At 44.7% G+C, this 16,407-nt stretch overlaps 1 protein-coding gene across 1 annotated transcript in view; it reads right to left on the bottom strand.

Annotated features, from left to right (window-relative positions):
* The window catches only part of LOXHD1 (lipoxygenase homology domains 1), a 138,863-nt gene that overhangs the window by 74,390 nt on the left and 48,066 nt on the right, over positions 1-16,407 (bottom strand). Inside the window, exons 8-14 of the mRNA XM_036230016.1 lie at positions 15,447-15,697; positions 14,166-14,301; positions 13,450-13,610; positions 12,377-12,463; positions 11,812-11,947; positions 2,210-2,364; positions 593-753 (exon numbers count right to left, since the gene is read on the bottom strand). Coding sequence (XP_036085909.1) covers positions 593-753; positions 2,210-2,364; positions 11,812-11,947; positions 12,377-12,463; positions 13,450-13,610; positions 14,166-14,301; positions 15,447-15,697 — 1,087 coding nt within the window. The remainder of the gene's footprint in view (positions 1-592; positions 754-2,209; positions 2,365-11,811; positions 11,948-12,376; positions 12,464-13,449; positions 13,611-14,165; positions 14,302-15,446; positions 15,698-16,407) is intronic.

Raw genomic sequence — 16,407 nt, forward strand, 5'->3', positions numbered from 1 at the left:
TGCTACAGGTGAATGTGAAAGGCTAACCTGACTGGATAAAAGTCACTAATATTGCTCCTCATTTTAAAAATGTCTCTATTGGGAACTTCTAGAACTCAATGGGAGCCAAAACTGGCTAAAGAGAAAAAGAGGAAAGAAACTTTACTTCACCAGTAAGCTGCGAAAAGGAAATGAAAAAAAAAGTAAGATGTCTTGAAAAGATATTACCAGAGAAAAACTGTGGTTAGAAGGCTGTCCAAATTTAAAAAAAAAAAAAATCTGACTCAGAAGTTTGATTCAGCTCATAGCTAACCCTCTGAAGTAATTCTGGTTAAATTCTGAAAATGTCATATTATATCATTAAAAAATGCTGACAGTTTTGGAACTTAAATGGACACAGCAGCAACACACTGGGATGCGCAGTGCTGGGTGCCATGACCTGCGGGTGGGCATGAGGTCTAAGCACCACCAGCAGGGCCACCCCTTTCTTGCACCAACGACATCCTTAAACCCTTATTTTGCGCCCTGGCCCTGGTCGTAGGGCTGAGTCTTCCCAAAACCAAGGCCCATAACCTAAGCTGAAGAACATGAAGAGCAAGCAGGGCTCGCGTACCTGAGACACGGGAACTCCACGTTGTCGCTCTCGGGCTGCCCCTCCTCTCTCACCAGCACCCGCTCCAAGAACCAGCCGCTGCCCCCACCTTTGCCGTCGTGCCTGATTCGCACCCGCCTCACCTTCCGCATGGTGACAGACTCAATGGTGAACTCGTCGGCCTTCGGAGGGAGAGGACAGCAAGTCCAGAATGGAAGACTCAGGCCCAGAAACCAGCAAAATCAGCAAAGCCAGAGCCCCAGTTTCTCCCACTAGCATATCATTCAATGTCACATTCCAAACGACCGAGTCTATGGTTTTCGGATAAACGATGGCCATTCCCTACAATCTCATTCCAAATAGGTGGATCCCCCTGGAAGATGAACATGTTAAGCTGTTAATAAGCACTAACCTTTTATTATGAATTAATTCCTTGGCAAACCTCAGGTTCCCTGCTACAGGAGGATACTGGCCCCTTTTGGGAAGGGGAGCGATTAGACTTGACAAGGGGTAGGGTGGGGGGCGGGGAAACCAGTGGTCTTGTTAATTTCACAACTTTTTTGCCTGCTGACAAGGCAGCAGAAATGCAGTAGGTGCTAAGTCTACAGGAGCACACCTAGGGGCCTCCAGGGGCAGGATCACCGGAGGGTGGGATTAGTGGACAAAGGAGTCAGAAGATGTAGAAGAAAAAGAGTAGAAAGAGGTGGAGAGAGGACTACACCCGCATTCCAGGCTTTGCCCTGTCCTCTTCAAGGAAAGAGTGGCAGAGGAAGGAGAGGAAGAGGCTCGTGCGACGACAGTAACGCACATCCCCTTCACCTGGTGAGCAGCGCTGGGCCTCACATCATTGCGAAGACAACTCTTTACTGCGAACCTACTGTGTGCACTGGGCCAGGTCTGCTGGCAGGGCGAAGCATCTGCCATCCCTAATCCTCACGACAGCCAGCCACAGTCAGGCACCTCACCCCACATTTTGGAAAGGAGGAAACTGAGGTTCAGGGGAATGGAATGATTGGTCCCAGTCTGGATTGGCCCCCACATCTTTCTCACATCGCCTCCCGACAAACTCATCTGATGGCCGAGGAAACAGGAGAACACCAGTACATCTGTCGTGCGGCTAGGAGCAGAATCCAGTCTTTCTACTGCCATGTGTAGTGTCTTTCCTGGCTTCTCTTTCAAAAAGGGCACAAAAAAGGTGCCGCCAGCGGTTATGCCTCATGGAGGATACAAAGCTCCCACGCTGGCCCTCAGACGCCCTGGATTTCCGCTAGTCTGCGTTCTCCAGTCCACGGGTAAGGTGCCCAGGTTCCTTCCCTGCCCACTCACCTCCGAGGGAAGAAAAGAGCTGCTCCCACCTTCCCAGTGTCCTCCTGTACCACCCTCTTCTCAAACCTCAAGGAGGGGTAGGGGACCAAGACTCCTCTAGGGTGGCTCTCCGGCTCCGAGCTGGAGAGTCCTAGGAGCCTAGTGGTTGTCGTGCACGTTAGTTCCCCACCCCCTCACCCAGAGCAAGCCCCTCTGACGGCTCAGCACCAGCCACCAGCCGTGCTTAGAGCAGGGAAGCCTAGGGAGTGGGGAGGGGTGGGGAGGAGCGGGGACGGGAGTAGGGGTGGGTGGGGGCGCCCTGCTGCCACTTACGTTGCCCTTCTCAAACGTGTCGGCGTTATTCCTGCAGTTGTACAGCAGTCGCTCCCCCGTGTCCCCCACGTCGCCGAAAAGGCAGAGATAGACGTTGGCATCTGTTCCCGCGCCTTCGAGTTCCCCCGTGCACACCGTCACACGGTACCGGGCCACTGGCAGGCAGAGAGAGGGACACCACTGGCTGGCGGCCCCCTGCTCCCCAGCTCTGGCCTTGCTGCTCCCCACTTCTAAGCACTGCCTTCTCCTATTCCCCCAGTTCTCACCTGGGCTGACCTTGCTCCTTCACTCAGCTACCCAAAACCTGTCTTACACCAGTCAAGTCCCTGAAAACCTGCGTATCCCTTGTCCCAGACAGATCAGAGGTTCCCAGTTCTAGCCCATCATCAGAATCCCCTGGGAAACTTACATGAATTCAGATTCCTGAGCCTCACTCCGGACTTCCCAAATCTCAGTGTCCAGAGGCAGGACCCTTAACACTGTATTGCTTACAAGCTCCCCCAGGGGATTTGGACGGAGTTAACAGTGTTTGGGGACCACAGGTCTAATTCAGACATTTTTGGCATGGGATTCCATCTAACCCAGTAGACCTTTTTGCCTCAGGTTGTTCTCCAATTCATACGCGTCAGATCTTCCCAGGTAAGAGAACTTTCCTTTGTGAATCTGAACTGACCCTCCCCTTATCTTCGGAACTCTCCAGCACTAAGGACGTGCCAGGAAGAGAAGCAGAGAAAAAGGCACGAAATGTGGCCTCGATGGGATGAGCGGCAATTTCTTGCCATGTTGAAAATGTACTGTGAAGGAGGCGAACCTACATCTCTGCACATCATAGCTTTACTTTCACTTAAAATAAGTCAGAAAGTACAATTCCTTCCTTCATTCATTTTCCCTATATCCGTTTACTGAAGCCTCATAGGTGAGGCGTGTCATTATAAGTACAAGGATTCGCAGTGAGCAAAAAGGACAGACTCCTGTTCCCATGGAGCTCACGTGAGAGTGGAGGGGAGAGATAGACAGTAAAATCCTAAGCAAATTATGAACAGGAAAATTTCTGAGTTACATCTGTACCAGAGATAATGGAGCGATGCCACAGAGTGCGATGGCAGTGGGGAGGAGTACGGCGAGGGGGTGAAGATGATTTAGAGTGCAGGAAAGCCTGCTGCAAGGAAATAACGTTTGGACTAAAATGGCAATGACAGGAGCCAGCCACAGGAAACTGGGAGAAGAGAGGCTGTTAAGTGGGAAGCCCCAATGTGTAGTGTGTTCTGGGAGCAGAGAAAAGGCCAGCGTGGCTGGAGTAGAGGGAGTGGGAGGGAAACGAGATGAGGCCCAGAGGTGGACAGCGGCCAGACATGTGAGGAGTGACAGCTCAGAGTACGAAGTGTGGCTTCCTTTGTTTGTCTGTCTGTCTGTTTGTTTGTTAATGCAATGGGAAGCCATTAGAGGGCTTTAAGCAAGGAAGTAACTTAATCTGATGCATATTTTACAGAGCTTCTGGCTGCCATGTGGGGAACTGATTGTAGGAGGCCAGTTCGTGGAATAATTACAGTAGTCTATGAAAGAGAGCAGGGTACCCAGAACAGGCAGTACAATGTATATGGAGAGAACCCAGTAGAGTAGAGATACATTTTTGTGTTAGAATCAGCAGTACTTGGAGATGGACTGGATAGGTAACTGAGGAAGACAGAGGAATGAGGAATGACTTTTAGGTTTTTAGCTTGGGCAACTAAGTAGATAATGTTGTTAGTAAGAAGTAGAAATGCCTGAGGAAAGGATGGGTTTGGAGATAGAGATCAATGGTTCTGTTTGTTCATTATACATTTGAGATGTTTATTCAATGTTCATAAAAAAAAAAAAAAAGGTCAAGATGGTAGTTGAGTAAGTGTCTGGAGGGTCATGACTGTTGACATGACTTTGGTTATCACAGGCACACAGTTACCATTGAAAGCCACAGGGCCAGAAAAGAACTCCTACTGAGAGGATGTGCATAAGAATTGCAGAGGGATAACAATATAGGAGAAGCTGGCAACTCAGATGAGAGGAAGCAGTCAGTGAAGCAGGGGGGATTTTGCTCTGAAACTAAGGCTGCTCTAAAAATGAAGGCGATATGAAAGTATTCCCAGATGAACAAAACCTGAAGTGGCTCATCACTAACAGACCTGCCCTTCAGGAAATATTTAAAGGAGTCCTTCACATTAGACATTAGAGAGTAACTTGAATTCACCTCAAGAAATAAAGAGTGCCAGGAAAAGTAATGAGATAGGTAAATATGTAAACAGTATACATGTAATTTTGTTTATAAACTTTTCTTCTCCTATCTTATAATAAAAGACAACTGCATAAAGCAATAAATATAAAACTGCATTGGCAGGTTTATAATGCATATAGAAGTAATTTGTAAAACAGTATAGTACAAAAGAGGGAGAAGGGAACAAATCTATTGTATGTTATTGCTAGGTTGTTATAAATTAAGATGTTAATTATGATTCCCGGGGCAACCATTAAGAAAACAGCTCTACAGAAATACATACACACATACATAGGAATTAAAATGGTATTCTAGAAAATATCTTCTCAAAACACACACACACACGCACACACACACACGCACACACAGACTTGCATGGCTTTAACTCTCTACCAGACAGGGAGCATCCAGGCTGATCGAATTGTCCAGATATGAGACAGAAAGGGGGAAGAGAGGAGTGCAGCTCGAAAACTGTAAGAAGTCGAACGTCAAAAAGCAGACTCTTCATTACACAAAGATTGGCAGAGTGGATAATGGATCTAACTACATGTTATACAGAAGAGAAATACTTTAGATTCAAAGACACGAATAACTTAAAAGTAAAAGTATGGCTACCAGAACTGGCCCAAGAAGAAATAGACACTCCAAATAGACTTATAACGTGAAAAGATTGAATCAGTAAATGAAACCTACACATGAAGAAAAGCCCAGGCCTAGATGTCTTTACCACTGAATTCTACCAAATATTCAAAAAAGAATACTGGTTCTTCTCAAATTCTTCCATAAAAGACAGGAAGGAACACTTTCCAACTCATTTTATGAGGTTAGCATTACCCTGCTACCAAAACCTGACAAAGATATCACAACTGAAGACCAACTTATCTTATGAATATGGATGCAAAGATCCTCAACAAAATAATAGCAAACAAATCCAGCAACATAGAAAAGAATTATACACTATGACAAAGTAGGATTTAGCTCAGGGATACAAGTTGGTTTAACTTCTGAGAATCAATCAGTATAATATGTCATATTAATAGAATAAAAAACAAAAATCACAAAATCATCTCAATAGGTCCAGAAAAAAAATTTTGACAAAATCCAATACTCTTTCATAATTAAAAAAAAAAGCAATGAACTAGAAATAAAAGGGAACTGCATCAGCCAATAAAAGTTATCTGTGAAACACCCACAGTGAACACAATACTCATGGTAAAAGACTGGATGCTTTTCCCTTAACATCAGGAACAAGACAAAGACATGTACTCCCTGCCACTTCTACTCAACATGGTACTGGAGGTTTGAGCCAAAGCAATTAAGCATCCAGATTAGAAAGGAAGAAGTAAAGCAATCTCTATTCATGGACGACATGATCCTCTATATAGAAAATCATAACTAATCCACTATAAACTATTAGAACTAATAAATAAGTTCAGCAAAGTTGTGGAGCACAAGATCAATACACTAAAATCAATTGTATTTCTATTATTTTGTAATGAACAATCTAAAAATAAATTTAGAAAACATTTTCATTCAAAATGGCATCAAAAAGAATAAGGTACTTATGAATAAATTCAAGAAAACAAGTGAAAAACTAATAAGTCATGGGAATGTAATGTACAGTAGACAACTACAGTTATTAATACAGTATTACATACTTGAAAGTTGCTAAGAAAGTAAATCTTAAAAGCTCTCATCAAAAGAAAAAAAAACTATAACTACATGTGGTAATGGAAGTTAACTAGACTTATTGTGGTAATCATTTTGCAATATATACAAATATCAAATTATGTTGTACTGAAACTAATGTTGTATGTCAATTATATCTCAATTTAAAAAAAACCAATGGAAAAACTTATGCTCTGAAAAATAAAAAATTGTTAAAAGAAATTAATGATGATTTAAATAAATGGAAAAGCATCCCCGTGTTCAAGGATTGGAAGATTTAACATTGTTAAGATGGCAATACTTCCCAAACCAATCTACAGATACAACGCAAGCTCTATCAGAATCCCAGCTGACTTCGCTGAGGAAATTAACAAGCTGATTCTAAAATACAAATGGAATTGCAAGGGACCCAGAATAGCCAAAACAACCCTGAGAAAAATAAAATAAAAAAGAATAACAAGTGGTGGCAAAGATGTGGAGAAATTGGACTTTTCCTACGTTGCTGATAGGAATGCAAAATGGTGCAGCTGTTTTGAGAAACAGTGCAGTAGTTCCTCAAAAAGTTACACAGTTACCACATAACCAGCAATTCCACAATAGAAAACACATGTCCACACAAAAACTTGTACGTGAATGTTCATAGCAGCACTATTCATAATAGCCGAAAAGGAGAAATAACCCAAATGTCCATCAACAGTTGAATGTGGTATATCTATACAATGACCCATTGCTCAGCAATGAAAAGGAATGAAATACTGACACAGGCCACAATGGAGACAGACCTTGAAAATATGGCAAGTGAAAGCCACCAGACACCAAAGGTCACATATTATATGATTCCATTCATATGGAAGGTACAGACTAGGCAAATCTATAGAGATGAAAAATAGGTTACTGGTTGTCAGACTGAGGAGTGATGTGGAGGAATGGACATGATTGGTAATGAGAACAGGGTTTCTTTCGGGGTGATGAAAATGTCCTAGGATTTTAGTGGTGATAGATGCGTGGATCTATCAATATACTAAATGCCCCTGCACTATATCCTTTAAATGGGTGAACTGCATGGTACATGAATTATATCTCAACAAAGCTGTGGTTTTAAAAATGGACATACTACTCATTGGTGGTCTACCAAAAATGAAGATAAAAATATCAGAAATGAGACAAATCTCTAGGAAGTTTAATTCCATGTACAAATGATTTTTTAGTGATATACAGACTTTCATTTGGAGATGCAGAAACAGCAAACAATAAATTCAACCATTCGACATGTGGGTCCATGAAGATACAGTGTCTGTAGCAAAAGCACTTGTTAGAAGAAAAAGCAAAGAATGACAGTAAGAGGAATAAATGGCATTAACTGGGGAGAAACACGGAAACACAAAAGGGAAGAGAGAACAGCCTTGTTTCTTTTCCTGATTTCGACGAAAGTCAATTTTGCCTTTTTAGCTGTAACTACTAGGCAATTCCCAGAAGCAGACTGATGAGGGAATTCAGAAATCCCTTTGCCCAAGAAGTCCAGGCCTCTTTGTTCCGGAGCTCTAAGGTTCATTTGGTTGGAAGTTCTCAGGGGTCCTGATCCTCTCTAGGGGTCCCTCCCAGCCCACCAGCCCCTGAGGTCCCAAGCGCTCTCCTGGCGAGAAGTCTGTGGACAATTAAAAATAATTACGCTGTTAGCCAGAAGCAGTGGAAGACTTTAAGCAGATGGGTAAGTACCAGAGCCTCTTGTACTTTAATTTAAAAATTACAGCTCGGCCTGATTAACAAGAAGCTATGACTTTCCGCACTGGAGTCTGACCGTCTCTTGCCCACTCATCAGTGCCATGCGATCACTTCTGCTGGGCACGCATGGACAAATGCCGATCTCGTTGATTTTGCTATCTCACGTAGCTCCCGAGAGAATGGCAAGGTGGAAATAAATTGTGAGCCAGTGCGTATTTTGTCCGTATTTCCCCATCTGCATTAATCAGTTCAGAGCATCTCGGCTCTCAGACGTGGTAATAATTGCTTATTGACTCGCCCTTGTTTTTTAAGTAAACTATGAGTACACGATTCCAAACTTAGAGAATTGGTTTTAAATCGGCGTTTACTCATTTTACACGAGTCCAAGATTCCACTTAATTAAGGGATTTCCAGGAAGCCCTGCAGCATCTGGGGAAGTGGGATGTTGCCATCAGCTCTATTTACTGTTCCAAAGAAACATCCAGACCAACGAAGGAGATCTGAGTTCCTGCAGAGGTGAGTGAGGACACCCCCTGTGTGTTCCAAGCACAAGAGAAGTTTATGTGGGCCAGAAAGAGAAGTTAAAAAAAAGAAATCCAAGTTGGTATGGGCTCCAGAGTACTGCTGAGGAAACTCGGAAGCTTCAAAGTGTCTTTACAGCCAGGACAGACAACCCTTCCATCCACTACTATTCGAGAGATTTTTTTCATTGAAATGGTTCTGAGACAGTATTGCAGGAAACAAAAAAACAACTATGATAAACCCACATTTTGTACACTGTTTCACAACATGTTTATACATGTAACCCACAGAAATGCTCTCCTCCCCAGCCGTCCCCCATGATCTCTCCTTATTCTGTCAAATCCCCACCCAAGGAAGACCTGGCTCAAATGTCACTTCATCTGCAAGGTTTCTCCCAACTTCTTGGGCAGGAACTTTAATCTCGCCACTGTGTTTCGACAGCATTCATTCACCAAGTCCTGCCGCTTTTATCTTCAAATATTTCTTGAATTTATCTTCTCTCTAGTCTACCTGATCCCTGCTCAATTTCAGGACTTCTTTTTCTCTCCCCTGGAGGTTATGCCCTTAAAATCTACCCTCCACACGCCCACGAGTGAGCGAGCCCTGACAGACCAGGAGAAATGTGGGGAAGAAGGAGGTGGAAGGAGTTCAGGGGCGGGGTCGAGTGTCCCCAAAGCCGTGAGAGAGCTGGGAGGCCAGGAGCTTGGGGCAGGGGCAGGGACAGGGAGTTCAGGCAGCTTTGTGCAGTGATCCCAAGTGAGGTACTCGGGAGTGGCTGGTTCAGGGGGAGGGAGGTTGAGGTCTTCACAGTGGGGGAGGACCAGGATATGGAGTAAACAAAAGCAGGACAAAGACTCTGAAGTTTTGATATGCATAAAAATTACTTGGCATGCTTGATAAAAATACAGATTGCCAAGTGTAGCCCTCAGTGTATCTGCAGTTCGGCCCAGGAATCTGCATTTTAACAAGCACTTTAGGCAATTTTGATACAGGTAGGCCCTTGACCGCACTTGAGAAATACTCTGTTATGGGCTGAATTGCATCCTGCTCCAAATTCATATAGTGAAGTCCTAACTCCAGTACCTCAGAATATGACTGTGTTTGGAAGGTAGGGCCTTTAAAGAGCAATTAAGGTAAAATGAGGTGGTATGGGGGTGTGTCATCCAGTAGGAATGATATCTTTATAAGAAGGCACACAAAGGAAAGACCTTGTGAGGACACAGCGAGAAGGTGGCCACCTGCAAGGCAAGGAGAGAGGCTTCGGAAGAAACCAACCCTGCTGACACCTTGAACTTGGACTCCCGGCTTCCAGAACGGCAAGAAAGTTAATTCCTGTTGTTTAAACCCCCAATCTGTGGTATTTTGTTATGGTAGCCCGGGCAGATTAATACGCTGTCCCAGAACAGTGGCAGGAGTTGGGAGCCTAGAGAATGACCATGGGCCAACGGAAGAGGGAACTGAGCTGGGGCAGAGGGAACGCCGTGAGACGGTGTGAGCCTCAAGTCCGAAAGTGCGGCGGGAGTCAGGAGAACGCCCCCTCCCACTGGCCCCGCCGTAAGAGGGTAAGAGGCGGTGGAGGGAAAGAACACTCTGAGCGTTCTAAGTCAAAATAGCAGGTCTCTCTTTGAAAACACACACACACACACCCCACACACACAAACACACACAACTGACAATGTACAGGTTCTTTTAAAGTTTTAACCAAACAAAAAAGGTTTCACCAATAAGGCTAAGGTAGAGGGACAAGCATACACAACAGCAACAAAATTTTGGAAGCTGAAGCGCATAGAAAAGTGATTCCAGCACAGTGGTCCCTCCCCTGCCTAGAAACTTGTTAGATGGACAAATTCCACCCCAGACCTACTGAATCCGAAGCTCTGCGGGTAGGGCCCAGCACCCTGTGTTTTAAGAAGCCCTTCAGTGAGGACGCACGCTGAGGTCTGAGGATCCGTGACCTAGCAGAGCAGAGAATTCACCAGAGATGTCAGCTGCAAAATCCGAGCAGAAACCGCATAGACAGGCTCAGGAATGACAGCAGCAGGTAACAGTGGAAATAGAGTGAGGAGCTAAAATCATGAGAACTGGTTGGATGGGTTTCAAAGGCCGCTCAGTCCCCAAACCTCCTCTTCAGTTGTTCATATCTGTGGGATCAATTTTGGTACACAAAGAACAGAGCAGGAAAGAGCAGGTGTATTTTTCCATCAGTGGGCTACATATTATAAAAAGTCCTTATTTGGGGTAGAGTCACATGATATTTCTTATATTTATAGGGAGATGACAGCCTTGTTTCCAAGAAAATATTACTTGAATGTGAAAAGGCAGGCAACCTTGTTCTCAGTCTAATTCTGTCTCTAACTGAGAATCAGGGCAAGAACTTCCTCAGTCTCCTTATCTGCATCAGGCTATTTTAAAGGCCTTTGAACACAAATATTCTATAGCCACATATTTTAATTAAAAATGAAAAAGAATAGTGCTAACTGCAAACATTGCCTAATTCGACTAACAGACTGGCTGATCTCTTTTTAGATATTTGCTGTTTGGTATTTCTATGTTTTTAAATATTTAAATCTGTTTGAATCGTTTCAACAAATATACACAGAGCCTCTACTAGATGTGCAAATGCCTAAGAAATGATACTATCCAAATATTTAGAAGGGCTCCTAGAACTGTGGGTGACATCGTTTTCTCTATATCTTTAACTCTCTGTAACCTTGCAATATTACTTTACTATTAAACAATTTAAGGCCTACCACCAGGATAACCAACAGGTTGATTATCTTAAGTGCCAATCCTGATCAATTGCTAATGTCTGCTTGGAGTGATGTATTTAGGGCTATGAAACTTATTCCGGACTCAGTGGCAGAGATCACTGTGATAGCTCAGTAACGTCTGCTAAGGGGACAAGGCATGTGTTGTGTGTTTGTCAAAACTGCTACTATGACCTAGAGGCAAAATGATCTCCCTTTACCTCTTCAAATGTGGATGCTGGACTCCAGATTACAAGCTTTGTCCCTCTCCTACTGGCCACAAATTGAAATAGAGGACCATCAGGAGCAGGCAAGCATGGCTCCCAGAGCCAGTCTTTCATTTTGGGGAGCATCTCAAGCATAATTTCAAAAGAATGTTTCTTTTAATGTCAGGGACACTCTAGAGAAATATTGTTTAGTACAGATGCTTCTCCTGCCCTCATAACCAAAATGAAGACCCATGAATCTCCCCTCCCTCCCCCACACTCATCATCATAGAGCTCTGGCATCATGCCTAGGAGATGGCTCCTTCAGGATGGTCTTGGGGATAGAACTTCTAAATCTCCCTTTGCACGCACAGGGAGCCTGATGATGCACAGTGGACAAGACTATCAGCTCATGGGCCAGACCTCCCTCGGCACTTTGGGTAGGAGTTCCACCACCTCCCCCAGGATGGAGAGCTGGTCAGCACTTACTGCCCATTATCCTCCGCACTGTTGGGCCCTCTGCAGTCATCTCTCTCACAATCTCATTGTCATCCTCATTGGCATCCAGCCAGCGGTTGCAGTTGAAGTTATATTTGTCCTTGGTCAGAGTGTTCATCAGAGTCATCTGGAATGAAGTCCTGGTGTGACCAAGTGGGTGTACCAAAGATACTCATCCACGTCCCAAGGTCCCTCTTCTGCTATCTGATCTCAGGGAAGCCAAGGCCATCCCCTAGAGATGACTCTTGTAGATGGTATAGTGTCAGATTAACATTTATGTCTCTGATCCCCCAAGACCCACATTTGCCTAGCAGCCAGGTGACTGGGGCAGAATGCAAGTCGAGTCTGAACATCCGAGCATCTTCTTAATCTACTTTGGGAGTCCCCTCCTCATCAGGAAGTCCCTGTGTCCTGTGCCCAAATTCGTGTCTCACCATAACCCTTCTACACCCTCACTCCCAATGAATACAAAGCAAACTTATGTGACAGGCTCATTAGAAAGGGACCATTCTGGTTCCTCTCCCAACCTCCCAACCCCCAAGATGATGCATCTCACCCTTTCTAAATGCCATCCGGAACCAGGACTCCTCCTATCGTGCCATGCCCGAATCTTATAAAACCTGCCGAGATCTGGGAGCTCAATCTACGGTGAGAAATAACAAGGTTTGAGATGCATTGAACCTCAGAGCTGACCCCTTGCCAGGACGGCACTCGCTTTGGGCTCGCTCTTTAGCATGGAGGATGGGTTGGCGTCAAGCCGCCCTCATCCACTGTATCCTCTCATGCCCTTGCAACCAGTGGCATGCGAGGACGAGAGAGCCATGGAGAGCTAAGGTTCAGTCTGGGCTGGTGAAATCGAACAAAAATAACTGACCCACAGTAGGATCCAGACTAAAGAAAATCTTCCAAGCAATAAACTTCCAGTAACAAAATCCATATGGTAGCCCTGCAAATTAGTACGAGCCCACAGCCTCAGAGCTCTTCTGGGCACTGAAACAGACAAAAAGATCAATACAGCAGTCATGACCTTTCCCTAGGGGCTCGCAGTCTAGCCAGGAAGGCAAATAAAGAAAGAGCAACGAAGTGAGTGGTGTAATAGCGGCACCAGTAGGGTGCTCTGGGAAGAGAGCAGCAAACTACAAAGTATTCTTACCTAAAGGTCAGAGCCGCACGTCTGTTGGCAAAACCAGCCTAGCTCCGGTTATATACATACTGGAAATTTAAAGCTGAATTTCTTTCAAAATGTTCTAAAGTTTATACTGTTCCCTTAAATTTGTTCCTCCCTCTCTCATTCAGTCCCGATTGGGCAGTTTGACACCAATTGTGTTCCGGGTCTCTGTTCTATAATGATTCCCCAAGTAGCTAAGTTCCTGGGTGCTCAAAACCATCCCATACTTGTTCCTTGCCCCAGGCTTGGTTCTGGAGTGATTCAGATGAAGGGACAGATCTAAACCATATCCCATTTGTACTTTGCCTATAGATCAGATTTGGCACTCCTTGCAGGGACCTAAAGTCTCCATGGTACCTTTTTGTCATCAAACTTGATCCGCACCTGTCTTAGAAAAACAGAATCCTGTGACCCGCCCCCTCTTCCTTCCTCCATCCCACCCTGTCACACTTTTTTCCTACCCTAAATTTTTCGATTATTCCTGGTTTGAACCACTTATTGTTGGGGTTCAGAAGAATCTCATCCGTCCTCCCCTTCTGCCCATAAATCTGGATAAAGATGGGAGAGTTGGTACCAGCTTTCTTCAAGTCAGTCGTCCAGACCCACAGAGACCAAGGGAATTCTGCAGAGACAGGTCAAGCTACAATGTAAACTTCAAGAAATAAAGAGATTTTCATGGTACCAATGGGGAGGTAGAGCAAATCAAAAGTGATCAGGACTGAAGCACACATTATGCACAGGTGTGTCCCACTCTCAGAAACCCATCTCAACAAGTGCCAATTTGAGGAAGCCAAGGATCCTTTGCTATTTGAAAGAGGGTGCTTCATGCTCCTTTTAATGGAGGATGCATAATAGTGTGCTTTAAATAAGGGGAAGAGCTGACTCCACCCACCCTATGTCTGGTGTATTCACAATGCACTGTGTTGAACATTTGGTTTAACATCTAGCCATCATGGCAGCTTATTCAACTTGAGGACACTGGAGTATCAGCCTTGGTACCAGGTATGTGCCCTATCCCTTTGAGAACTAAGCCCCCTGGGAGGCCTTTCCCTTCCTTTCCAGAGGAGAACTGAGAGCAGGAATTGACCCCCTCGAAGCTCTGTCCCCGTGGTCTGACATCCTAGCCTTTCCTGGCCCTGACTGGGAGGTCACCGACCTCTGGGTCCCTTCTACCTACTTTTCAGCCTCTTCTTCCTGAGAGACACCATCTCGTAGAGCTGTCTCTCTATCAGCCCATCCACCTTCTTCTCATCCAGCCAGTTGCTGCAAGGGAAGGTCTGCTGAATGCCGGTAAAGGGGCACAGGATCACCACCTGGGGGAGCAGACCACAAGAGTCTCCTGCAGCAGGTCCCCAGTTGGGACCTCCTTGCCACGCTCAGCAGAGCAGCCTCCTCAGCACTATAGTAAGGGTCGTCCGCTTTGGGACCCTCGAGGAATGACACTTTCTTTCCATTGCCTGTTTCATTAAATCTTAGATCAAGAAATATCTCCTTCAAGAAGTCTTCTCAAGTAGGTACCATTCATCCTCCAGTTTACTAGAGGATGGATTTACTAGCCCAAATCTCAAACGTTTTCATGTGTACATGATACCCTCTTTAAACACCATATTTCTTTATGCATATCATAAAATCTCAATCTGAACCAAATTAACTGGAATTCCAAATTAACTCCTTATGTTTGTCTTGCTGGAAAAGGTCAATCACATAAAAGGTAATTAATATCTGGAATTTAATACAAAAACTAACGGCCCTCTTCTGGGATTGAGCCTCATTCAGCCTTCTCTCCTACACCCTCTCCGTCAGCCCACATCTGAATTCACGGCTTTAGAATATGGAAGTCTATCTAGCCCAGGCCACTCACGCAATAGATGTTCAAAGGAATGTTCCTGGAACACTACAAAACCTTTATTCATATACACTTAGACAAAATTCATAATAGTGTATGCTTTTGGAGGTAGAGAGGATTATATGATTGTGGAAGGACATGAGTTTCAAGAGCATTGAGAACGTTCTATTTCTTAAGTTGAGTGGCAGACAAAATTCATGTTTGTTTTTCATCATGCTCTATGTTTCACTGTTGTTATATATATATTCTGTAAAGCATAAGCATACCGCAATACAAATATATATTTAGAAATACTTGTTTATTGAGACATCTATAAGCTGAAGTGAAATGCCACACCAGGAATCACGATAAGTCTCTAACGACCATCTGAGCACCTCTGGACACCCTACCCTGTTTGTCCCTTGGATGCGTGCACAGAACAGCCCCTATTCCTGACCATCGGCAAGACAAGATCATTGGGCATAGTACCATCCAAAACGCCCAATGGCGGGGGTTGCCCATGGGCTCTGCTAATGGTCCAAAGGAAGAAGGAAGCAGGTTAGAGTTTGTATTTCCAAGTTAAAGGAGAGAGGAGTTGCATCAGGGGAGGGTCCTTCCAGAAGCATCCCTTACCTTCTCACAGTACCAGCCTCTGTTGACGCCAACGTTGCCATGCCCGATGGAGACCCGACTCAGGGGGCTGAGGAGGACGGCCAGCTCGATGTGGAAGATGTCTGTGCGGCCACGGTCAAACACGCCGCCCTCCAGGAAGATTTTCCCGCTGTTCTTATTCCCTCTGGCCCCGTACATGACCAAGTAGATTTTGGATTTGGTCCCAGCCCCCCGGACATCCCCAGTGAAGATGGTGACAATATATGAGATAGCTGCCATGGAAACAACGGGGGAGAGGAGAGGGATCAGTGCCAGCTGATCACAATGTCCCACCCACCCCCACCACCTCCCAGGCCTCATTCCCCTTTGTCCTCCTCCCCCAGATGACATCCAGTACCCCTCTCGACCTCACTTTATCTTTTTCAGAGTTTGCATGTCAGTGCATCTGAGTTTAGGAATAAACTGCAGATATTATTACAGGAAGCTGCCAGCTCCGATTACAGGAAACTAACAAAGAGAAGGAAGAACCAGGGTTGGCTAAGAATAGTACTTATTATTAATGTTAATTATCATGCGCGTATTATTAATAACTGTCGGATGAATTCTGTTATGTTTTATTTAATCGTAATAGTCAACTCCATTCATGGAGATTTATATTCAGAGTTATCTTGTTCATTTAGCTTGTTCTTTTGGTCATAACTTAAAAATATAATTTTTAATAGGGGGCACTAATGTCCTCCTTGACTGGCTGATTTGGTGGGATAAGGGAAGATTGAAAGGGGGAAAGAACATGTCAGTCAGGAGTCAATATGAGGACACAGGGTTCTGGGGAAGAGCCAGCAAGGGGCAGAGCGAGAGAAAACACCGAAGACAGACATTTGGACAGGAAACTCTGCTAAGGTTTGGTTTCATGCGTTCATTCTGTCCTCGAGTCTAAGGCAATGGCACATTAGTCCTTGTTAATTCCCCCCCACCTAACCCT

The sequence above is a fragment of the Rousettus aegyptiacus genome, unplaced genomic scaffold (assembly GCF_014176215.1).
Source record: "Rousettus aegyptiacus isolate mRouAeg1 unplaced genomic scaffold, mRouAeg1.p scaffold_m13_p_12, whole genome shotgun sequence".
Lineage (NCBI taxonomy): Eukaryota > Metazoa > Chordata > Mammalia > Chiroptera > Pteropodidae > Rousettus > Rousettus aegyptiacus.